At 38.0% G+C, this 25983-nt stretch overlaps 1 protein-coding gene across 1 annotated transcript in view; it reads left to right on the plus strand.

Annotated features, from left to right (window-relative positions):
- The window catches only part of itfg1 (integrin alpha FG-GAP repeat containing 1), a 148647-nt gene that overhangs the window by 113728 nt on the left and 8936 nt on the right, over positions 1-25983 (plus strand). Inside the window, exons 15-17 of the mRNA XM_020941358.2 lie at positions 19009-19133; positions 23642-23724; positions 25041-25158. Coding sequence (XP_020797017.2) covers positions 19009-19133; positions 23642-23724; positions 25041-25158 — 326 coding nt within the window. The remainder of the gene's footprint in view (positions 1-19008; positions 19134-23641; positions 23725-25040; positions 25159-25983) is intronic.

Genomic DNA, 25983 nt, shown 5'->3' on the forward strand with positions numbered 1-25983 from the left:
CAGTTTTTAATGAAAATGCAAACAATGTAATTTACCGATATAATTTACAGATGAAAGGAGTATTTTGGTTCGAGACCCTTAAGGAAAAGAAAAGCTTGAATTTAAAGGTGCACTATGTAACTTTTTGGTTGGGGGTCAGTCACCTGCTTGTTTCTATGGATATGGCATTGCTCCACAGCCATTAAACCGCTGTACCTTATATTTATTAAGTTAATTAAAAAGGTGGTTTTATAGTTTAAAAATACATACAAAAACTTTTATTCTAACTGTGAGCGGGGGTTGCCCCTCCACAGATCTGTACGGTAACTTGATCTGGTTTTGGTCTCCATGAAGACAGAACTGTTTAATACTATACTGTGAAACTTTCCAGACGAATCCATAACATCTGTACAGAGAAAAGAATTTGACGGACCCTCCACCCAGAAAGTTACACATTGCACCTTTAAGTCCATTTATATTTCATTGCCAAAAACTGTCAATGTTGAGATCTTTATGAGCTACATATAAATTCTATGTTTCCAAGATCATTTTAATAAGGTTTTGCAGAAAATGGCTTAGTGTGCATATGTATTGTCAGCAGTGTCTTAAACAGGCTCACTTTCCCCATGACATCATTATAGTGTTGGACAGATGTAGCGTGCTTGTCATGGCTAACAGTGGGAGGATGTTTTAAGTGAACTTAAGGAAAAAGGGAGGACGGAGAGAAAACAGAGGAGTGCTCACAGGGAGGGGCCCAGATCAATGTGGAGCTCTCTGCAGACTGTCCAATTAGGCTAATGAGCTGAGGGATTAGCAGCGGCACTCACACTCGTACAGGGCTTAGGCTCATTGTACATGCAACGGCAACCTTTAAAAACACACAGCGACCTACGCAGCCACCAGCGTATTATCATATCTTAGCATTAACATCAGATCTTCGAGATCCAAAGCAAAACAGGTACAGGCTATACTTACTATACTGTACTATAGGTGCCACTGGCTTTTTTGGTGGAATTGTTTTTAAAAATTAGTAGGTGCATTATATTAGACTAACCTTACTGTGGGTTGGGTTTCTGTAGAATTGATTTGAAAATAGTAGGCACAGAGCTCAGGATGGAATGTCAACAAACAACTGCTCATTTGGAATCCACCATGTTTGAAGCAGCATTGCAGAATGTTAATAGAGATGCCTTAGCTAAAAAAAAACAAAAAAACAATATTGTAAAAAGTCAAGGAAAGAGCCATGGAACAGCCCAAAAAGCAGCTCGGTCACTACTGGTAAACACATTTATCACACTATAATGTCTGAACACTGAACTGATGCTGAACACTTAATTTGGTGTTCAGCATCTTAAAGTTTGCATTGCAGGGTGGTGACATAATCCTGAAATCTATACAGATGAATTAGAATAGATGAACCAAAAGTTCATCAAGGTGCTTGCACTATTGGATGTTTGCATTAGTTAATGTAACAATTTTTCTGTGTTATAAGGTATAATGAATTTGGCCTTCGTTGTCTTGGCAGAATTCATTATAGTGATGTTTTGGTATTCGTCAGGCCAGAGAAACACAGGACACAGTTTTTCAGGTATCCAGGGCTACTTGTATCCACAAGTGCATACTGTTGTTGTGTCACTGAGCAAAACAAATTGCCAACTCAATTTTTTATGTGTGGCTGGTTGAAAGAAGAAGTTGTAGAAGCATTCAAAATATTTGTGTTATATTTGTCTGTGGTGCTATCTAACAAAAAGTGAGCAAGGTGAAAACAACAATTTTTGATCATAAAAGGGATTTGTAGCTATGTTTTCTGTTCTTAACTGACAGAATTGTCCCTTGCCTTGAGCCAAGCTGCTTCAAGGTCCAGTAGTGCTTTTAGACATAAGTCATCTTAAGACCTTGGTTGTACTTTGGTACACAATTACTCCACTGTTACTTTCATGTTATCTTTAAAGAAAGAGTATTTTACTTCTATGGGGTATTAATTGCTAGCCAAGCTGGCTCCACCTAGAGCCTCTACTCAATTCCATTTCCCTACAGTGACTAGGTCAGGAATCGGAATACACTAGATGGTTTGCAAAAACCCCACAAGCGCAAGTTCAGGCACCAGCCAATCAACGAAGAGCCGTTTATTCTGTGTTGGCAACAATTCCTGAGATCAAGGATTGCCTACCATTGAGCAAATGAATTCTTATGCTGCAAGGTCAGACAGTTTCCACGAAGTGAAACCGGCTGATGAATCAGGCTAATTAATTGCTACATATAACATATTTAGATCACCGTGTTACTTTTTATCATTTGGAAATACTATATTACAACTTATTAACATGTTTTATAAGTTTCATTTTTGTTTTTGATGCTTCTGAGTCTCTCCTCTCTTTTCTTTCCATGATAAGTCAAGCCCCCTTCAGAGCGATATCACACCACAGTTAGCATACATCGCACTAATAAAACTAGTGCACATCACATCAGGTTAGCCAGGCTGTTGTGTACAGTTTTGTATCATGTTTTTGTATATTTATGGAGAATTGTGTGGGAGCAGGGATTACGTAGGCATTGCACAGAATCTAGCTGTAAGGAGAGTTCGAATGGGGCCCGGGAGAGATCTTTAAAATACTCACACATGCATGGATGACATCTAAGACTAATTCAGGCATGTTTTTGATGGAGGAACAACATTATAACATATAACATAGCTCAAAAAATGGAGTTTGCATAATCCCTCATCTTTAATAGTTCCTGTATTTCACTTGCTTTTGTTATTATACAATATTTACATTGGTTCCAATATTTACATCGGTTCCTTTTTTATAAGCATCGCTGTATAAAAATCTATTCGCATCCATTTTAGCCTATAGTTCTCATTTTTCATCTATGAATTTAACATAAACAAATTTGTCATGAACATGCATTGTCTACAATCTCAGATGCATTGGAATGAGATTAGTCATTATCCTTAACTTACCCACTGAATGTTGTACTGTATATTTTTCTGACCTCTGCAGTCTCTCATATTCATTTTTTTTTTTTCTTGCTGCGTCACGCTGTGCCTCAATCTCCTGTGCGGGCCCTACGGCACTTGACGTCATGCTGATCAATGACACCATGTAGCATCATCGGGTCAGGCAGTATTACGCTCTCCCTGGCTGGAAAACACACCTGCAAAACGGAAGATATAAGGAGTGAAGAAGAGAAAATAAGCGGTTGCAAGTTACGCAACAGAAAACATTGATTACCGGAGTCCCATATGAAGGCCGAACAAAATAGACCAATACGCTGAAATGCAATGGAGAGAGAACAGAACAGAGCAGTGCATGGCCAGGGAAGGAAATTTTGAGGTGAACAAAAAGTATAAGCCAAGAAGTAACACCCTTCAGAGACACCCTGAATTGTTATTGATCAAACTTTCTCTTCAACTTGCACCTTGAACTTTTATCTGTTTCTCATTGCCCTCGTATACATCTTTGCCACAAATAAATAATACATTTTCCAATCCGTAACAATCTTTTGCAGCTTTGCATTTTCCCTGCGCTCAGTCTCTCCAGACAAACTTTGGCCTGTGTTTTTGTTTTGGCAAATCCCCCCTCATACATTGTTTTGCCGCTGCCAATTGTCAAGCCAAATGTTGTGTGAAAGGCAATGCAATTCGAATATCCTCACTTTTGCTGATTGGCGCTGTCAGCTCTATTGTCTCGAGATAGTTTTGCAATCTCTGGGAGAAAATGTTGTGTATCTTAGGTCATGCTGTTGTATGAATAAGTTTGCTGTCTGTTCATCTCAAAATGGGAGTCTAGCTCAGAAGAAAGCCTTTTTCAGACTGAATTTGATATAATATTAATCATTTCTTAATTATTTAGAGAGCTTGCTTACAGAGTTTTGAGGGCTAACGTTTGTCACATATTGGCAAGCTCTGTTCATCTATTTAAGTGGAAGTCCAGAAATATTAAAATTACTTTAGTTTGGTTGGTCTGCATCACTTTTAGACATACAATGGTGGTCTAGATTCAAGGAAAGGTGACTATATTTATATTTTGCTGCGACATCATGTTGTGGGTGTTCTACATATATTTGTATTAGCGTAAAGTTCACCAGTTACTATAGATGATGCACACATTAGCGAACATTGCCAAAAAAAGTTTAAGAGCAGCACAGACCAGCTAACATATTGTAGTTCCAACTATGTCAGTTCTTTGTATCTTTCTGGGAGATTTACTGTTTTTGGAAGAAATATCTACAGCAGAGACAGTTTCAACACTTCCAAAGTGTTGAAACTTATCAGTATTTCTTAGCGATTGTGTCCACAAACCTGCAATATGAATATCATGGCTTAAGTCCTTTCAACTGACAACAATCACTCCTTTAGAGTTGAATAAAGGCACCACTTTCTGAGGCTATTGTGAAAAGATGATTTCACTTTTGTTTATTTATACTGATTGAACTTTGTGTCCATTTTTGTTTCATGTGAATAGGCCCAGTGTATTAACCACGTCAACAAATCTGCAATCTGAGAAAACATTTGAACAGCAAATTCCACCATAGAATTCCACCGTAGAATATTATGATGGCACGTGAACCCAATCTACTGCAACACTATCTAAGTCTGCTTCACAGCAAATGGAAAAACAAAATAATCAAACATTTCCATACCCCTGATGAAGAAGTTGGAACCAAATTCTGCAGACTTTCATCACATATGGAATTTTGAAGACTGGGTGTGTATAAAGTCATGGTCTCCAACCAACTCTGGAGTTCAGGAGCTACCAGCTCTACCCCCTTCAAAGTAGCTTGCCAAAGGATTTATTATTTATACGAAATAAGTAAAACTAAATTTTGATTACTTACCATTGTAAATTTTGATGCCTGACTTTGTATATGTAATAAATGGATAATGGTTTATGTTTTATCAATATCAGACTCTACCCCATCTAAGGCTTGCTGTGGCTTTTTTATTGTTATTCAATTTCTTTGAAACACTAAAAATAGTAGCTTTCTGGCATTTTTGTTTTGTAAAAGTAGCTCATCGGAGGAAGAAGGTTGGAGACTGCTGGTATAGAGTAATTGAATCAAAGTACATTTTTCTTTTCATTTCATTTCTGTGTATTGTTTTATATAGTGGTGAGATGAGTGACAGTTTATGTTATTGTCCAAAATATACTGTACAGATTTGAAGGGCATAGTCATATTATTTTTGTGAATGCTCCCTCTATTTTAGCCACAGTAAATAAGCGTCCAGGCTGTTGGTCGGGTGATGTCTTTGGCTCTATTTCTTGCCTCTTCACACGTCTTTCCAATGTCATTTGATCCATTGGCGCAGAGCAGGTGTCATCATAGTGTGGTTGCTGTGGCGTTTGAGAGGCCGTATGGAGCTCAGAGCTGCTTGGGCCCTCCAGGTCTGTACTGCTACACACTCAGGTGCAGGGACACAAAGGCGCACTCTGGCACTCACACATTTCTCCTGTCAAATCAATGTCCAGATCTTGATGCTATTGTGTAGACTCTGAAGGGGGTTCTCAGAGCCTGTGTGCACATGCACTTTTGTCCCTCCTGGCTCTGCCCTCCATCCATTTCCATCATTTGTGCCTTTTATCGGCATCAGTGTGGCAAATGGTTTCTATGGTGACGAGGCTTGGATGTTGTTAGGGTAGTAGTCTCGTATTTCGGTTTGTATAGTTTAGCCATGTGAATTTTCACATCCTTTTGCGGTAGGTGTTTTTTCTAGTGTCTGCCGTGTTCGGTAATCTCAGTTTGATTTAGTATGTGCAAAGTAGGGCTGTGAATGAATGCGAATGTGAATGTGAATGAAATATTAACCAAGATCAAGGTGAAGTCATTTCTAATGGTCAATGATTAGCTTTGGTCTTTTTAATTGGCAGTCTACAGTCAGTCCTTCGTCAGTATAAAAGCATGTGGTTTAGTGCTGAGTTCACATTGGAACACAGCGCTACTTTTTAGGTTAAATTACAACGATAACTAATAATGACAAGTTGCTATTGTTTATGTTCAGGTAACTTATAATGAAAGCCATTTTTATTTGTTTGAATACGTCTCAAGATTGATCAATGCTGTCATATCGCCTAGTTCTCTGCCAAATTGTGGTAAATAATTCAATAGTACTTGAAGCTTACAGTAGAAATACAAATGTTTCCACCAAAAATGCCTTGGTGAGCTTTAAGTGAAATCATGATCATTGTATATTTTTTTCAAAACGGTCATTTCTTGCAACCATGTAAATTTCAACATGGGTATAATGTACAAATCCACTGCAATGTTGCTCCCTGAATATTGTTGTTATATTATTTTCCATCCCATTCTCCAAAGCCCACTGTGACACACTTCTGTCTTGGCCGGATGCTTGGTGTCACACTGGCTTTCCACTCTTGTCCCTGGCGGTGGTCTATGCTCCAGACCGGACTAGTGTTTCCATGAAGATACTGTGTCTGTCATCACAGCTTTTGTCCAGACACAAGCTCAGATGCTCAGCTGGCTCAAAGGCACCCATGTCCACTCAGCTTTCTTATCCTCTGTTTAAAGACATATTACGCTTTTTAAGTAGATCAAGTAGGTAATTGTTTTACGTTTTATTCATTGTTAACCGCAGGATCTAAAATGGCTTAGTTAGAGAAATGAGATTTGACTTCCTGTTCAAATCTACAGAACTGACTGACCCTGCCTCTTCAAGTTGAATTTCATCATAGCAAGCTGCAGATTTTCGTATTTTTTATTATTGAAAAATGGCTAAATTTTTGAGCCTTACATGTATTCACTCTGGTTCTTAATTTTTTCAAATAATCATAACTAAGCAGTGGGATGTCGGTGGGTATGATGGAGGGGAGTAGGTGAAAACAGGAATTTTCTGAGCTCTCCATTGCAGGACAATATAGGACTAGTCAAACATGCATCAATCAATCAAAATGCAACTTTGAGTAAACTAATGATGAGGGTTTACTGTTACAACAAGTTATACAATAGGTTATATAAAGAAGTGGACTGAGGGAGTGCCATGTCACCCATGAAATACGGCTAAGGCCAAATGAAACCAGTTGACGCTAGTAGTTATAGCAACTAAATCGTACCAATCAGTAGCAAGGGTGTTGAAGGTAACCTACGCTGGATGGCCCCTCCCACCCATTTCGCTCGTTCTGTGTTTGAGGCAGGTGTCTAGCAACGAGACTGTCAATCAAACTTGTTGCTAACGCTGGTGTGAGTGACATCGGCGATAAAATGCGCCTGATTGGTCTCTTATTAATGGTCTTGATTAATCTTTATTTAGGGTCAGATTGAATAAATAAAATCCCAGGATCATGTAAAACAGGTTAAAACGAACATTTTAAGGTCAGAATGACTAGCCTGACACCAGTAGTTTCAGAGAGAGCGGTGACGATTTTTCAACAGAATTCAAAAACAAGCAAACCACTTCGCGCCTATGCTCATTTCTTATTTGGAACACGGTGGTTAATGCATTAGCTCTGTCCATTGATATATACAGTCTATGGGTTCATTTAAGTTGATTTTGCGTGTTTTCCCTATAAGTTGCACTTTTCCTTTGTTCTATTTGATTGGGTTCCATTTGACCACTAACAGTTCAAATTACATGCTGGAAGTGTAGCCTACAGCAACTGCAGCCCATCCCAAGTCACAATAACATGAGCCCAATCAAAATATAATAGTGATTGCATTAAAGGTACCATGCTGTGCTTTAGGTGAAATGTAATTAACTGCTGAGGTGAATGTGCGCGCCTTATTAGCTGGGGCCCGGCGTGCGCGCAGTGACTAGCATACAAAAACCTTCCCACATTATTTCCGTAGAGAAATATAGTCACCATAAACGCCAACTTTAAATGAGGCGCTGATAGAAACGGCCCACGAGATCATTAAGCCGCACAAAACACTGCCACCGTTTGGTGCTAAGTTATTGTATTCACAGTGTGTAAATATGTCATGGAAAAGCATAAAACTGTGCTTTATAGGTCGGGTTGTGCTTTTTCTTTGGATTTATTTAACAATGGCATAAAAACGCACTGTATATTCTCTTGAAACCCGAATGTTAAAAATATGGTGCTTTCATATCATTAAATAAATAAAGATCCAAACACACCTTCACAGCAGCATAATGAGTAGATGTATATGTCACGCATTTCACTTCAATAATATTTTACTGTCTCAATGTGCTAATACTACACTACCGTACACGACAATACTTCTATAGTGTGTGTGAGTAAGGCTTGACAAATTTCATAGTGGAGGATATAAAGCTGATACAATAGAGTAAACTGTGGGCAACAAATGTTATTGTCTAACAAGGTAGCAGATGTAGCAGATGTTTTCACTTTTAGATACATGGCTGTCAACTAACAACAAAAAACAATAAAAGTGGACCAAAAGTGGATATGAGCTTCTATGTCTAGCCCGAAGTTTCTCTGAGCCTTGCCAGGATTGCACATAAACAAAACTGAACACTTATTGTCTACAATGGTAACACTTAGGGCTGTTACTGCCAGTGTTGGAAAGTAACTGAATAAAAGTAGCAAAAATACGTGTTGTGTATACTTAATTTGAGTAACTGTTTTCCAGTACAGTTACATTTTCATTTAGTGGTATTTAGAATACAGTTACTTTCCTTACGTCAAAGGAATACATATCAGTGCTTTCGGCTTCAAACACATACACATACATGCACAGTATTAGCAAGAAAAATAGAAAACACCACTTTTGTGGTGTGTGCATGTGTGATTTTTCCATCTTCAGTTAGTGTTAGTACAAAGCAAACAGTAAATCGAAGTTCCTATGTTGCATTTTTACACTATAATTTAAATGCAGCTCCATGTTAACGTATTCTACTATTTTACTGCAGGTATTCAGTATTCTGTAACTAAATAAATTTTCAAAGTATTCTTCCCGTAACTGGTTAAAGCAGATTCTTTTAATATTTAATATTAGTTTTTAAATCTAAATTGCAGCTAAAAATATGGTTTGTGGCAGCATATGGTAAGAAGTATTTGTTCTTGAACTGCACTTCCAGTATAATTAATTTCACTATACACCTACGCCAAACAAGAAAAACTCCATCCTAAATGCAAACAATTTATAAGTAAGGATGTTTTATAGCATTTTAAACATTAATTTTACTCATATTTATTTTTTATTAGTCTAATCATTACTACACTCATTAATGTTGACATGTTTTGGCCCTTGTTAACATTATGGTTGCTAGGTAACAATGGAATTATCTTTGCGTATGTCACATTTGCTGCCCATGTCCAACCAGGAAGTCAAATCAAATTTAAAAACCTAGAAAAAAATATATAACTTAATCATGTTAACTATGTTTTAGTGAAATTAATAGTCTAACCCAAGGGTGTCCAAACTTTTTTCATCAAGGGCCACATATACAACACAGACCAAGCAGAGAGCTGATCGAGGGCCGTAGACTGGTGCTCAGTACAGTGAATAACTGAAATACAGTCTGTATTCATGCTAAGATCCTCAAAACCACACACTAAATATTCAATATTAGCTTTATCAAGGTGGATTTTCAAAAAACTTGCATCAAAAAGTAAATTTTTAATTGATTTAAGGTAATTTGGGCCAAGTCACCTGGAAGCATGAGGGCCAAGAAAAATTTGTCCGAGGGCCACATTTGGCCCACGGGCCATAGTTTGGACATGCCTGGTCTAACCTGTCATATTCACTTTAAAGGTGCGCTATGTAACTTTTTTGGGGGGGGAGGGGGCGGTCACCTGCTTGTTTCTATGGAGATGTCATTGCTCTGCCTGGAATGTTCCACAGTATGACAAACATTTTTACCAAAATTTACAAAATTACATATAGCTCAAAAATACTTACAAATACAGGCATTCTGACTGTGAGCGGTATTGTCTCTCCACAGATCTGAGATGTAACTTAATGCCAGACAAAGCAAGAACATCTCCATGGAGAAAGCATTTGACGGACCCTTTAACAAAACGCATTGCACCTTTAATATTGCTAACATGCATAGCTAAGTTTCTGTGAGTCAAAGTAGACATTTGCACCACTTAGGCCTAGCTCGACTTCTGAGATGGATTGTAAGCTGTCAGTCATGGTGTGCAATAGATTATGTGCTAAGACCTCACTGGCTCTGCTGACGGGAGATAGGACACAGACATTCTCCTACACACATCCCAACAAACACACATTGTAGCCCTATACCAACCAACCCTGTACCAGCCGTCTCCTCTGTGCTGCCCAATGGCACCACTCCAGCCACGCCGGGTTTTCAGCTCACTGGACGTGCAGCCAAATTCCCTGCCTGTACTATAACCTTGTTTGATCCCCATTCTTACCACACACATACACATACCCACTTCCTTGTGCTCTGTGGAACATTCTGTCAAAACCATCGGAATAACTTTCATGTCCTCAAAATGCCCGTCTGCGGTGTGTGCTTATGATGGATGAGCTACATTGTGAGGCGATGAGTGGGGCCTTTTAAGATGCTGGAAGTGACACCAGGAAGGCTGCTTTTCCAACTGTGAAGAAGGGAATTTTCATTGGTTTCAGGAAAATGATTTTGTCCTTATTTGAAAGAGTTTTGTGAGGACTTTTGGCATTAAAAATGCTTAATAAATTGATTTTATTTGCTTATACGTGTTATGGGATGGGACAAGATCCTGTGACACAGAATTGCCACAGATTGCGCACACATGAGGAAAATTATCTTGTGAGATTTCTTTCTATGTTCCTTTTCTATGTTTTAGATTGGACAAAACAAAGCAGTGAAATACACCTTGATGCTGTAGTTCCAAAAAAAATACAACAAAAATATTACAGAAAATACATCAAAGATTGTGTGGCCATAATAGTGATTGCACATTTTATTTATCATAAATTATATATTCTTGTGGACCCAATCTTGAGTTTCATCTGGAAAGTGTGTCTTTTCACTTCTTGCTATGCTGTGGTAATGAAGAACCATTGTTCGTAGCTTGAAAACCATTTTCAGTTTCACTTTCTGTCAAAATCCAATAGCATGTATGATATGACCAACATAGAGTATAAAGCTTCCAACTTGGCAGCATGATAAATATGAGCCAGGAATGCTTTACAAATTTAGTAATAGTTTGATCATTTGCACAAAATATTTGTTCTCTGCTGTCACTGGACAATGATGCAAGGTAATTTGTGGGCTTCAGCTTCCTGTTTACAGGCCAATTTGAGTACCAATTTTGAGTAAAAAATGTCCAATATTTTGAGTTCAGAAGATAATAATAATGTATAATAATTCATTTTGAACTGTTAATTTCTTTAGCAACAGCTCTTTGAAACGTATGGATACATAAGTTTTTCAAAGACGAGGTTGAAAAAGAACTTGATGTGCCTCATTGTACCCAGAAGAAATCATCATTTTTATTTCAACATCTCTGGCAGAAATGTTTCTTCGAAATCTAGGTTCCTAGAAATAGAAATATTTAATTGCGTATCTCCAAAAGTATAACACAAAGTGCCTGACCAAATTTGACCTGGGGTTCCAGCATAAGGGCAGTGTAGTAAGAGTGTTCTCAAAGAAGCATATAAAATGAGTTTATACTTTCGGTAACGGGCAGCTCCCAGAACATTACCTAAGTGCTTTTGTTGTTCACAGTTAGTCTCATTTGGTGCTAATCTTTGCAGTAATTTTACTCCTAGATTGGAGGCAGGTTTGGGTCCACTTCATTTTCATTCAGCACAGGTTTGTAAGTGCTGTAACTAATTGTTGTTGATTGCTACGCACAGTTTTGTATGTAGTTTTTTAAGGAGTTGTAAGTGGAACATTTTGGTGTTCATTTGCTGAATGTTAAGTATATAGTTTGTATGTATTTTGACACAATGTATAATTCATACTCAGTTATGTGTGTGTTTGGATCAAAAAGTATACATTAAAAAGAACAGTTATGTAATGCACCTATTAAACATGTTTGATATAGTAAGATAAACTAGGCTAAAATAAGGCTACAAAACTTCTGCATAAGTGATTCTAGGTAATTAATGAACAATAGATATCTACTATCTGCCGTTACTGTCTTGACTATGCTCATATATAGTATTGTACATGATAAGTACAGATGCATGCATGACATTAATGTCATAAGGTTGTGAAAAGTATAGACGATCAGATACTAATTGCGACTACAACTGGTATGAAAACTAGATACTAATTTGAGCAATTAGGTCACATTCACAGGATAGAAAGGAACCTTTCCTGCATAGCATCAGAATGATCTTGAGTTGTATCAGAACAAGTATAAGAGCACATAGACATATATACGCCCATGGACCAGTATGGAACCTACTAGAATGAATGAGGGATTATCTAGATGTATAAAAGAAAGAACTAGTTAGCTAGGCATTTTATTGTCTAAATAAAGAGTGTATTTCATTATCTTTGTGGTATTGAAATCAATTTTGAGTATCAAATCTCATTAGTATCCAAATCGATTTTGAAATTTTAGTGTCATGACAACACTACTACATACAGAGCTAGCAGTGAGAAATTTATCCTTCTTCTGTATACAAATATAGCAATACATACATACTTCTGAGAAAGAGTCAATTTGTGTCTAAAATACAGTCATGCTGACAATGGTCCTTTACTCCATACAGGTATTCTTCCATCAAAGACAAAAAAGTCAACCATTTAATTTTAAGACCAATTTAAGCTGTGAACATTGGTCTCAAAGTCTGAACACCCATAACTTCTTACACTGCCGCTGAGGTATGATATGACAAGCAGCTATAGCTCCTCTGTAATAAAACTGTCTTGTCTGTCAAGCTCCATCTCTGTGGACACAGGGCAGGATATGAACATTGTCATCTGCAGAGTCATTGTCTTCAGTCTTTTTGTACCAGGTTTCAATACATTGTTTTTCAGACTGTTCCCCACAAAAAACACACTCTTTAAAATTGTATATTATTAGAAGTTGTTTAGCTTTCTACCATGTTATGACATGGTTCCCTCATCAAAAACATGCCTGAAGCGCTTTTAGATGTCATCCATGCATGTTTCAGCAATTTAGCAATCTCTCTTCTTCTCGAACCCTCATTATGGTTATCTGTAAGATTCTCTCTTCTTCACTTCCAAGCCTTTGTCATCCATGCTCCCACAAACCAATTCTCCATAAATATACAAAAGCATGATACAACACTGTACATAACAACTTCACAAACCTGATGGGACGTGCAGTAGTTTTATTAGGCATGCGCTCCAATTGTGTTGTGATAGCACTCTGAAGGGGGAGAGCAGAGAGCAACGAGATTTATTGTAGATTATATTATATATTTGTTCCCATGGAGGTATTTTTGCGTAATGCCATACTGGGGAACAGTCTTGGAAAAGAATCTGGAAACTAGGAGGTTCCACATCAAAAACTATAACAAATGAGAGGTATACTACTATACAAAGTATACTAAAACATGTATTTTAAATTTTAAATGTTATATCCATAATTAAAATTTTAAAATAAATCACCAACATTGCAGGATCAAATATTTTCTGCTCTCGATTTGAAAGCAATATCAGCCTACAGCCGACTGTATAGCATGGGTTCTCAGTTTTATATCTGAGAAGTTGGTTCAAATCTTTTTACAAACTGTACATTTGCCGGTGGCCATATGCTCACATTTCTGGATCCAGCAGTGAGTCATTGTGATGGACAATGCATAAGCCCCAGTCATCAGTCACACCTCCCTAAATTTGGTGATTCCTCCTGGGCACTTTGTCACTGTCTCCTACTTTCTTTGTTTTTGTTTGCCTCCCTTCTGTTCAATATTATTAAGAGAAGCGATATGCAAAACTGTCCTCTTCCCACCTACATCCACATGAGCCTCTGCAAATGTCACTTCACAATCTCCACAATGTTGTTTTGTCCATACATTTCTTTTTGTATTGATATTCAAAGTTTCTTTTCTCTTTTACCTGAGGGTATGTATACGTATATACTACCATACAAACTATGGCCCGGAGGTCCATATGTGGTCCAATTTTTCATGGCGGTGAATTGGCCCATATTTTCTTAAGTAGTACTTAGGCAAGTTTTTGAAAATCTTGATAAAGCAAATATCAAATATTTAATGTGTCCTTTTGAGAATCTAAATGTGGATGAATACTAGTCTATGGCCCTCAATCAGCCCTCTGCATTGTCAGTGTTTAGATATGCAGCCCTTGATGAGAAAAGTTTGGACACCCCCTGCCTTAGGGTATTCATTAAGTAGCTACTCAGCCTCATTCTGAGAAGGGGTCTTATGCAAAATCAATTTTTTTTAGGAACTTGTCTGTACTGTGTTATAACGTTGTTCCCTCATCAGAAACATGCCTGAAGAGCTTTTAGATGTTATCCATGCATGCATCTCTCTTGGGCACTATTCTGAGTCTTCTTAAGGTTAGCAGTGTGATTCTGTCCAGTCATAAATATTTAAGGGCAGGTTACAAAACAATATAGGACAAGTTCACAAACTAGATGCAATGTGCAGTGGTTTCATTACATACCTTGTAATGTGATAGTGTTTGGGATGAAATGAAACTGAAACTGTTAATACATTGTTTTTGACAAATATAGCATTTTGAAAATAAACAATAATAGGGTAATCTAAATATATAATATGTTATCAGTTAATACCCTAGAAGTAAAATACCACCTCTATAAGGCTATCAAAAATTTAGTTATTGTAAAGTTTTACTCTTAATTTACTAGTATGTTTTGCTATATTGCCAAAACACACACATTTTTGTTCCCCTACAATGGCAGTAATATTTTACTGATTCCGATCCATTTGAAATCCATATTTTTGTTCTTCCCGACAAGTCTTTAAAAGTTATTCTGCTTTTCTGGGAATCTACCAATATATTTGTACTTCCACCACAGACTGTCCTCACTTGCACTGTGTGATTAAGGTCATTATGTAGCCTCTTCACACAAACCACTGTCAGCCAAATCCCAGAGCGCAAAAAGCAGAGTGTAACATGTAATCGTAGCAGAAAGTGAGAAAATTTGGGGTCTTCAAGGTGCAATGAAAAGGTCCCTGTGGTGTACGATGATGACAGAAGTTGAAGCATTTTTTGATTGTCAATCTCCAAGCGACACATAAAAGAAGTGAAGAAATTGCTAGCATACAGCATAGTTTTTACATTACATTTCCCACATGACATTTTAACTGCTTTTGAAAATAGCTGTTAAATTGTGGCGTGAACTTGACCCATCTCCTCTATACTTTATGAATTGACAAATTGAAAGAACGTTTCGCCTCCATTAACATAAAATACGTCTGCTCTACTCGCATTCATTCCATATAGTACTGCATTTTGTAAACACTAAAGGGCTAACAATGTAAACGGTGAAAATAAAAACCATAAAAGATAGAACATCTGACATACACACAACCACATATATTTTTCTCTATGCATGAATTTATGTATCTGCAAATGTGTAACTGTACTTAAAGGGCCGAGATTGCCAATATTTACTGAACTAAAGGTAAAAGGAGCTGTTAACTTGAAAACTACCACTATATGACACAGTCTAATAATAAAGGATTACTCAAACATATGTGAATGAAACAAAACACAACACCAGGTATGTTTTTTAAGTTGTTAACAACATTATAACATGGCTTAAAGCTCACAGGAGTCAATGTTGTGTAATATTGGACCTTTAACACCAAAACGCCACACAATACCATTTGAAATCATGAAGCAAAGGCCGGGGGAACTACACTAATTGTTATTGCCGTGTGTAGCCGTCAGATGCTCTTCTACCAACTGGTCCACGGTGTATTAAATGTCATCCTAGCATTTGATCATCTGCCTTCACCAAATGGAAACCAACTTTAAAACTACTTATGGCTCTGAACAGGCTGTTGTGTTATTTGTGTTAAACTCATGGATAACAGATTGTAATTCACTTTGCCCTTTTATATGAACAAACTGTTTACATGTGTAGACTAGTTAGTTGTAAGGCTGCATGATAAGAGAAATAAATCCACTATTCAATGTTTAGTATTGTGAAAATATTATAGCAATATTTTAATATACTTTAATATAACACATTAAGTCTGTTGAAAACAAAACAGTATGTACATGCCTACTAGCCTATGTTGAAATCATAGACTGTATATATAAATGGACATGGCTAACCTGATAACCGCCGCATTTCAAATAGGAAGTGAGCATGGGCATGGGTTCCTAACATGGAACTAGGCTCCAAATTCACCCCATAACCCCGAGCCTCGATGAGTTTCATTTGACTGGAGCTGAACGCTCCCTTTGTACACTTCTTTATACAGTCTGCGGTTGCAATAAAAAAATACCAGAGACTAATCAAAATTAAAACAAGGTGGAGAAGGAGAATCTTAGTTTTAGTATGATTTATATTTTTTGCTATGTGGATCACTGCATCAGCTAATATTGTTGGATATTGTTAGAAGTTAGATTGTAATTCCAGGGTTGTCAGCCTTTTGAACACTTTTGAAATTGCTAGACTTAAAATTAGAGACACTGAAACACAATGGCCATGAAATGTTCTTAACCACACACACGACCCACTCTATATCCCCTTGAACACCGTGTAACATTACTTCAATCTACTTTACAGAGGAGTGTTTCAGAAGACTAATAGCACTGCCATCCACCGCTCTGATGTGACCTGGGTTGAGCTGGGGTCAGTGTGAGCGGACCTGACGAATGTAGCTCTGACTGCGCCGAGGTCAGGTTCAAATTCAAAAAAACGCTAACCGGGGCCCTGTGCACGAACGCAATCCAAAGTCCATCCACATTACTTGTGATCACTGACTGCCTCCAGGGGATCTCTCTGCTCCCTCTCCATGCATCGCTTCCCTCTTTGTTTACCGCGTAGAGGTTGATTTATGTCGGCCGGAGCTTGCCAATGCTTGCTGGGCGGCGTGGGCGCGATGCAGCAGCTGAACAGAGGGAGAGCAGAAGGAAAGAGAGAGGGCAAACCACAGCGATGGATCAAGATGGGTGGGAGCAGAGGGAAGCACAGTAATGGTTTGGGAATAGACAGTGAGGAGGAGTCGGAGCAGCCGCAGGTGTCGCACTAGCGCCGTATCTTTCGAAAACACTTCTCAGAACACAAGGTCTCGCACCACCTCTGGCTCGGTCAGACTTGAGTATTTCGTATGCAGCCTTCTCATTTTGCGAGGTCCGTATGTCAGATTGAATCGCTGACAGTTCTCGACAGCAATATGCAGTCTGTGAGAGTGAGAACATAAAGTTGGCTGTTGAATGCATCTGGCTTAACAATATGGCCAAATGTCTATTACTATTTGGTGATTCAGCCACAACAATAAACAACGCAGTAATTTGTCTACTGCTTCAGGTCACACTGCCAGTTTTTCCCCATGCACATCACCTGTTGCCGTTGCACCATTGGGAACCTTGAATTTTTAATATTCTCAAAACAGTTTCATTAGTTAGTCATTAGTTTCCTAGTTTCCATATTTTACTTCACATCAATATTATGGATATGGGATTTTTTCTTAGGGTTAGGGGGTGTTTTTTGCTGATGTTTCCGACAAGTTAGGAATATAACAAAAGTTCTATGAGTCTCGGCAGACTCCCAGAGAGCAGTGCTGAAAATTTGAACGAAGGATTCAGTCAGTGCTTTCAGCTCTGCCCTCCTGCAATCAGTAGGGATGAGATAGAACTCAAAAATAATGGCTGTACTATCATTCTATGGCTGAATAAGCAGAGCACACTGAACTACAATACCATGGTCAAGGCTGAATACAGCATATAATCAAGGCCTTAAAATATAGTATCTGTGCCACTTTGGTAGAATGGGTTTATAAATATTGACCCAGAATGTTTTTCGTAACTAAAAGTACGACCATTCGATCTTAGTACTTTGAAGCTATGGCTAGTGTTTAAATCAATTCAAATCACGTGTCTCTCTCTAGTGTATTTGTTAGTGAAAGTGTATTTGGAAACGTTAAAGTACTATCGACCTATTTACTCCAATAGCGAAGTTGCCTTGAAATCTTTTAAAATTTATACTATTTGTCACGGACTTGTATTGACTGCCCTTATGTTACCCTGTTGTGTAATTGTGTGTACTCTGTGCTGTACAGTGCAGGTGGAACTGGGGACCCCCAGCTCTTCACCTGCGCACCCACACCATTTCTTTAATCGAGCCTTTCTTTAATTAAACCCACACCCTTCAGCGCACATTCATACTGTCACACACACACCTATATTATTTAGTTTCTGTTTTTGTGTATTTTGGTCATAGCATAGAGCCAAGACAACTTGGTAACAGAATTGGGATTGTTTTGAGGACTTTTAAATTTAGAATATTTGATTGATTGATTGATTGCATTTATATAGCGCCTTTCAAGATACCCAAAGTGCTTTGCAGTTCATTATTCAGTCACTCCACACTCAGTGGTGGTAAACTTCTATTGTAGCCACAGCTGCCCTGGGGCAGACCAACGGAAGCGAGGCTGCCAATCTGCACCATCGGCCCCTCCGACCACCGCCATCACTCACACACACACCACTTTCATACTAGGCAATGTGTATTGCAAGATGTTTTGTTTTGAATAGTTAATCATTATGGTGATGCTCTTCATTTTTCATCATTCTGAATCCCATGGTAGCATTCTCATTTTATAAAACATTTACTCAAGAGCTAGAGCATGAAGGCTTGTTTCACTAGACATTACGAGTTACTGTTGCATCGATTAAATTCTAATCTGCCTACACAACTTAGTGGACATTGGTGATTTATTGTTGAAAATTGCCTTTTGTCTTTTTTATTGTCCTGGCCACAAAAAGTTATTAGGTGCTCTGACAGGGATTCGATTTCAAAAGAAGCAAGATGAGTTTTGAAAAACAGCCAAGGGCATTGCAATATATTGGCACCACATGGGCAGTAGTAAAAGAAACGACTGACCTTCTATGTATTATTATTACACCTTAAAAAAATGTGAAGAGTTCGTTGTGCTCAAATGACAATATTACAGTTTAGTAGATCAAACTAATTCAGAATTTTGTTTGTTTTGCAGCCGGCCAGTTGAGCCAATCTGCGTACTTCTCCCTCCAGCTTCCCTACACTGTGCTGGGCCTCGGACGCAGTGCCAACTTTCTGGACCATCTATTCGTGGGCATCCCGAGGCAACCAGGAGAGACGGTGAGGAGAACCGAGAGCTGCTTATCATTACCTTTACCCTCAAAGCATCCATGTAACTTTAGAGAGACTCCAGGCAGCGCAATCTGACCAAACATATAAAAGAACTGCAGGCAGGAGTGAGGGAGGGGTGATGACTGAAGAGGAGGAGAAAAGAGGGCAGACATTTGGAGTGTTTAGGCTTAGGCTTAGAGTGAATGGTTACTTGTAATTTATAGCTTTGATTGTCGAAGTATGTAATTCTTGACTATAGACCACAGTTTACTTTGACTTTGCATAATGCTGTAGTGTAGTGTTTATAGTTTACCCAAGGGCTTGACTTTATGAACATACTTTACTTCCAACTATATCTTTTCTACTGTAGTGTTTCTGTTGCCTTCCAAATTGATACTTTGCAGTGATGTCACACTGGGGGTGTTCTACATGTATGTGTATTGGCAGAATGTTCATTTGTTAACATGGAGACAAAATGCAAACATTAGGAAACACTGTCAAATAAGTTTTAAGATCATCTGAAAACTCAAAGTAAAAAATACAAAATGGATTTAAAGAGCATATTTTAAGGAGTTTGTGAACAATCCCAGCATTCATGGTTCTGTGTAGGTGTTTGATTTTCAGTCGAAAAGGTGAAGTAATATTTATTTTTTGAGGGACTTGTTAACAGCACAAATCAGCTCACCTGCTGTAGTTCCTGTTAAATCAGGTCTTTCTGGTGTTCAGATTAAAGTCTAACTTGAGTACCGGAGAGTCTTGAGTATCAATAGATGCCATGTTGCAATATAATGGCACATTTGAAACCTTGACAAAAGCATTTATCTGGCCTCAGGAATCGGCACACAGAGTACACCAATGTGTGACTGTAACAATAAATATTTAGTATAAGAAACTTCATGATCAATAATTATGACACCACCCAACACAATGGTCTTTATAATAATATAGTTAGTTTAATCGTGTAGTTGTAATGTTGCTAGTAGTAAATACATCTTTCCATCTTTCATCACTTCAGTAAAACACATGAGCAAAATAACTACTAAAGTTCCTATATTACACAAAATTGGCTCTTGTGAGCTTTAAGACATGTAATAATCCTGTTACCTACCTCCTCAAAAACATACCTGATGTTGTGTTTTGTTTCATTCACACATATTTGAGTAAACCTTTATTATTAGTCTGTCTACATCCCCAAAGATCAATATGCTCTGTCTACTTTATGATATCATTAAGTGGCAGTTTTCAAGCTATTAGCTACCTTTTACCTTCAGTTAAAGGTTTTCCAAATGTGAGAGTGCTTTCCATTTGAGATGCAGCTGTGTGTTAAACATGTTTGAATGAAACAAAACGTAACCTCATGTATGTTTTTGACAGGGAAGTTATCTATTAATGCAAGAAACGTCTGTCTGCGTCTCCTCGACCATCTAGACCTAGACGATCACCAACATTTTGACCCTTATATACTCATTTGCCATAGTCCACTGCAAACTCCAGCCTTGATATTTCCACTCACATTACCGCTGCAATACTACGAGTCATTTCTTTATTAATACCATAATAAATAATGTATCGCATATATAGCTCTAATCTATTACTCAGCCTGGTTCCCACTCTCCAGCTGTACATCCCCTTTATTTTTCCTGTGCTCATCATCTTCATGCCTGCGTTGTGCTGTACACTTGTCACACTCAATATTAGCCAAGGCAGTGCTTTTTTCCCCTGTCCCATGTGGCGCTGGGGTCCTTGTCAAACAGCTGATTAGACTTGCAGATGCCTGTGTCCACGACTCAGAAGCTATAGTGCACTGAGTACACTCCTAGTTGCTTTGTTGTCACTTGCTTTTCACATGCAAAGAAATGTAATTTTTCTTCTATACTTTTCATCTACCTGTTATAAAGTGAATCCATGAGTGCTCTGAGATGTGACCATTATGCTGATCAGATTCTGGTGCAGAAACCTAAGGTTGTGTTTTTTCAATGTATTGTATCTGTAATGAGGTGGATGAGGAGAGAGATTTGGACTACTACAAAGCTGCGTGGAGCTTGCTGATGATCACCTCTCTTCATCACTCTTCTTATTCTTGTTTTGGTTCAGTTTAACGTAAGTCATTATCCAACTGTCTCTGCTGTGGTGGCCTTTACAATTTCCACCTGCATTATAAAGAAGTCGCCTGCTGTGCCACACACATAGAGATGTTTTGTGAAAATGTGCTTGGATATCTTCCATCTTCTGTCCAGTCTTCACCCTCCTCGTGGCTCATCTGTGCAGGCGTCTCCTCCTCCTCACTTATCCGGCTCCCAGGGGACCCTCTTTGCAGCTAAGAGTGGTTTACTTCACTAATCAGTCCCCTCCTTGTCACTCTCACTCTCTCAGCTTCATCCTCTATCTCTGGATGTGTCTCTGTGGTGCACTCATAGTGTGCCAGTTTTTCCCCCTCTTTGAACCCGGCATCTTCTTTCTTTCCTCTGAAGACTTGGGAGCACTTTTCTCTTCCAAACAGCCAGATCGGATCTGCTCCCAGGCACCAGTCGTCTTCAGCTCTGTTCCCCCGCCAGTCGTGGCATCAGCAGCGGTGCTTTCCAAGAGCTAAGCGACAATGGCTGCCGGCGAGAATGTTCTTGTTATGTAAAAAGAAGCACGGTTGTTGCATTTTACAAAATAGCTGCGAGATGGGGTTCCACTCTTAACTATGAAGAACATGGCCAATATTGTACAACTGTGTCACTTACAGGATCCAAATGTGAAACTGGGAATATTTCATTCTGACTTCATTAAGTAGATTATCTTGCTTCAAAACTCCCTTTTGTGCTGGTCTTATCAACTCTTGCAGTATTTTTATTTTCAAATTCTAGTCTAATTAAGCATATTATGTTAGACAAAATAATAGCACACTGTCAGTCTTTTTAATTTGAAAGCCCTGACTTTGGCCTTTAAAGCTACCACTTGCCAGTTTATTGGATTTTTTTCAGTAGATGGCAGATATGAACTGCTCCTCTACTTCCTCACCTGGATCATTTGTGCTCTTCTTCTTATGGTTTTCTTCTGCTTCTTCTGACAGGCTAAAGCTGGGACACTGTCAAACTAGAGTAACATAGATAGCATCTAGTATGTCTGAATACAACAGTGGTGGGCCAATCTAATTACAAATGATAGCTTTAAATTTAAGGAGTGTGTTGGGGGGAAAAAAATATTACTAAAAAATTTGGCTATGATTACACTAGCTCATAGGAACAAGCAAGATGCTTGGGCAAGCTCAGACTAGTACAATAAGAGTATAATAAGCAGAATAAAATGATTCTGCTTGCAAGCAAGCAGAGATTTATGCAATGCATGATGGTGTGGCACGTGTGTGGTGTGTGTACTTTGTCAGTTCACATTCAAGTTTGTGCTTCCAGTGAGCAGCAGAGCTTTGAGCGGAGAAGACAGGTCCATTTATGAGATGAGAAAAGTCTATGTATATTTTATCAAGACAGAGGCTGAGATTACAAAACATTTTCCAGATGGCTAGGCTTTCCATGCAGACACACAAATACTTAATCACATGATGACAGCATCATGTATGTTCACACAACCAAACCCTACTATTGTGCTATTTTCTCTATTTATTTTAGCCAGAAGGTCAATGGTGACTTAAATACAGTCTTAAAATAGAAAATGGTTAAAAAACACTATGGGACTGATTATGCTACCCTTCTACACAAACATGTTAGTCTGTGCCAAATATAATATAATTAGGGCTTGGCAAAAAAAAATTAAAAATATCGCATTAATTGCATGAGTTCGAGCGATTAATCACGATCACTCGCATGTTATACGCAAAACCAATGAATGAATTAAAAAGTAGAGTATAGCGCACTTTTATTGGAAATGTAAATGAAAGAGCCATACATTTGTTGTGCAAATAGCATTTCTTTCACAGGGGAACCCTGGACTTTTGTACGACTAATATACTTTTTGAATATTTTTTATGCAGTGAGTAATAAACACTACACTAGTAATAATTTCTAGATCATTGTTATAAACTTGGACTAATATTTCTTGGGGAACAAAGGGTTAATATAATGGAATGGAAATGAACCAATCACATTTTTTCTTCCACTGGTATCTGGGTAGATCAGTGACTCCCCCTGTAGCACTGAACTAAAGAAATAAGCTCAGCTCAGAGCGCACGGCTGGTCCGCCCGGAGCCAGAGCCCGCGGCCGGAGCCGGAGCCCGCAGAGGCTTGGACATGTTGCATCTCACGTGGTCAGAAAAAAGTGGAAAAAGTGTAAAGAAAAGATGTCAAACTTAAAGAAATGCTCACGTTGGACTTTTTCAAAATAAAAGCCAGTGAGAAACAGATATTTACAATAAAATAAATAAATAATAAAAACTGCGTTAGCAGCGTTAAAATAATTGTCGATGATAATGACTTAATTAGTTAATACAAAATTAACGCGTTAACATGCTAGGCTCTAAATATAATGCTTTTGATTGTAGTGATTTTGACAGTGATATGTCTTGTTTTGTTTTACAGGAAATAAGGAAACAGGAGTGGACCGCCATTATTCCCAACTCTCAACTTATTGTCATCCCTTTTCCACACAATAAACCCCGCAGGTATTCTTTCAAACAGCCTTCTTATGTGGAAAACAAACTTATGTGTGCCCTTCAGATCTTTGTTCAAGTGAAGCCTATAATATGGCCTATATTGAATTTTCACATTAATGCAGCTGCTAATGGTATATCAAATATAAACCGCCTCATCTGATTCCAGTTAATGCACACATTTTCCAGCAATGAAGTTGTATGCTTAGTGTGTAGTAATAGGCCTACAGAGATAGCAGCTGAGCATCTTTGAAAGACATCAGGTGGAGAAGAAAGCTTCTGCTGGGAAAAAAAACACCTTTATTTTATGAACTAGCAATCTTTTAAGTTACAAACAAAAACATAACATTGGCCCTGTCCCATTGGCACACTGCATTAATTAAGCGCATGCGCATTTTTCTAAAAGTATGTGAAGTGTGTGGTTGCACAAGAAAAAAATAAAAGTGGCAATTGGGACAGTTTGTCTTGTTGTGAAAGCGATAAGATTAAAAAAAAAAAAAAAAAAAAAAAAAAAACAGCTGTTTGACATGTTGGTAAGTGAATCAAAATTTCATCATTACCAGTTCTGATCAGTGGCCACAAAATGTAAGCATAGTTTAATTTTGTTCACTGTTGTGGTTTTCAGTTTAACTATGAAGTGATTCTTTCCACTTCCACACACCAATTTTTGTGTAGAGTCAAATTTGAAAACAGAATTGTTAAAATCTAATAAACTATATTAGGCCGGTATCCAAAGTGGACACACAGCAGTTATGACAACGTGTGACATAGCGTATGCACACGGAAAATAGTAAAGTACTGCTGCTGTAAATTTATCCATAGTCTGTAATTATTTATTCAGCATCGAGGCAAACTAAATAATGAATTGTGTTGAATCATAAAATTTTACGTGGTATTATGTGGGTTATAGGCAACAGAAAAAGCTAAATATTGTTCACTTTTATAGGCCTACTACACCATAGTTTTTAAATTATAATGAATGTCAACAGTCATCACCCACCCACTGGTCCTAGAAGTGAAATTCTCATTATTTTTTCTCATAGACTTTCCTGAAAGTCTAGGGGAGAATGCATTCCTTGTTCGTACTTGTCCCTGTATTTTTGGTACAATTTTCAGTGTTGATAACATGAATTTTAGAACTAACCACTACTTCCTGTATTTTAGTACTTTTCTTCTCAACTTTTGTCCCCACAAAGTGCCACTTAAATTATGCAAAACTCTGATAAATATTTACCACAGCTGCTATCCCACCAAAACATATACTAATAATGAGCAGAAAAACATGAAAACATCATTTCAAATCTCAAACTTTTTTCACTCCTTTTCAGTTGGAGCGCCAAGCTGTACCTGACTCCTAGCAACAGTGTGCTTCTGACGGCCATCGCTTTGATCGGAGTGTGCGTGTTCATCCTGGGCATCATCGGTATCCTCCACTGGCAGGAGAAGGTCAGGACACACTCGGGCGTGCACATAATGGGCTGTTTAATGCTGCCCTCTTCCCGGCGATTTACGGCTGTAGTGTTTATATGAGGGAGGGAGAGAGATGGAGAGCAGGCTGGACACAAGGCACAGCAAGAGGACGGGAGTTCCAGCCCCTGTGTAGTCAAGTGTTCCGGCCCACTGTGGCGAGAGACGATTGGACCTTTTGTCTTACTTTAGCTTCACTGTGGACAGTTTTGTGCACATTTCCTGTTAAAGTGCATAGAAGAGGTCCATTTCAGTAACTTTTAATTGACAAGACTGACACAGGGCAAAAACACAGAAATATAATTAGTCACTCCTATTTTCACAATACACCAAGATGATAATCAGTTATAAAGAAATTAAAATTGCTAGTTTAGCTCATCTATTGCCAAGTTGAGCCTAGTAATTTATTAGAATTTTGTAAATATAACAAAACTACACAAGCACAGGGCAAAGCAAGAAAAGAACTGCATAAAACTGAAATGCTGATTTCTCATGTTTAGCCAAACTCTGGTCACAGGTAATAAATACATATTATGTCCTAATTTAATAGCACACTGTTTGAAAATCCATATGATACTGAACTAATGGCACAAAACATGCATCAACAAGACGAAGACAAAAATTCCAAATTCTTTTCAATGTCATGTAGATTCAAATGGTAAAAGTTGTAGATTAACTGTGTTATTATCACATTATTACTTTTTTCTATTTCAGTTCACAGACAAGTTGATTTAATGTGATTTAAGTATATTATAGAAACCAAATAAAAGATTCAGACAATTAAACATTAAAATTAGATTAGTA

Source organism: Boleophthalmus pectinirostris, unplaced genomic scaffold, assembly GCF_026225935.1.
Source record: "Boleophthalmus pectinirostris isolate CB_2022bp ecotype Guang Dong unplaced genomic scaffold, ASM2622593v1 HiC_scaffold_19, whole genome shotgun sequence".
Classification (NCBI taxonomy): Eukaryota; Metazoa; Chordata; class Actinopteri; order Gobiiformes; family Gobiidae; genus Boleophthalmus; species Boleophthalmus pectinirostris.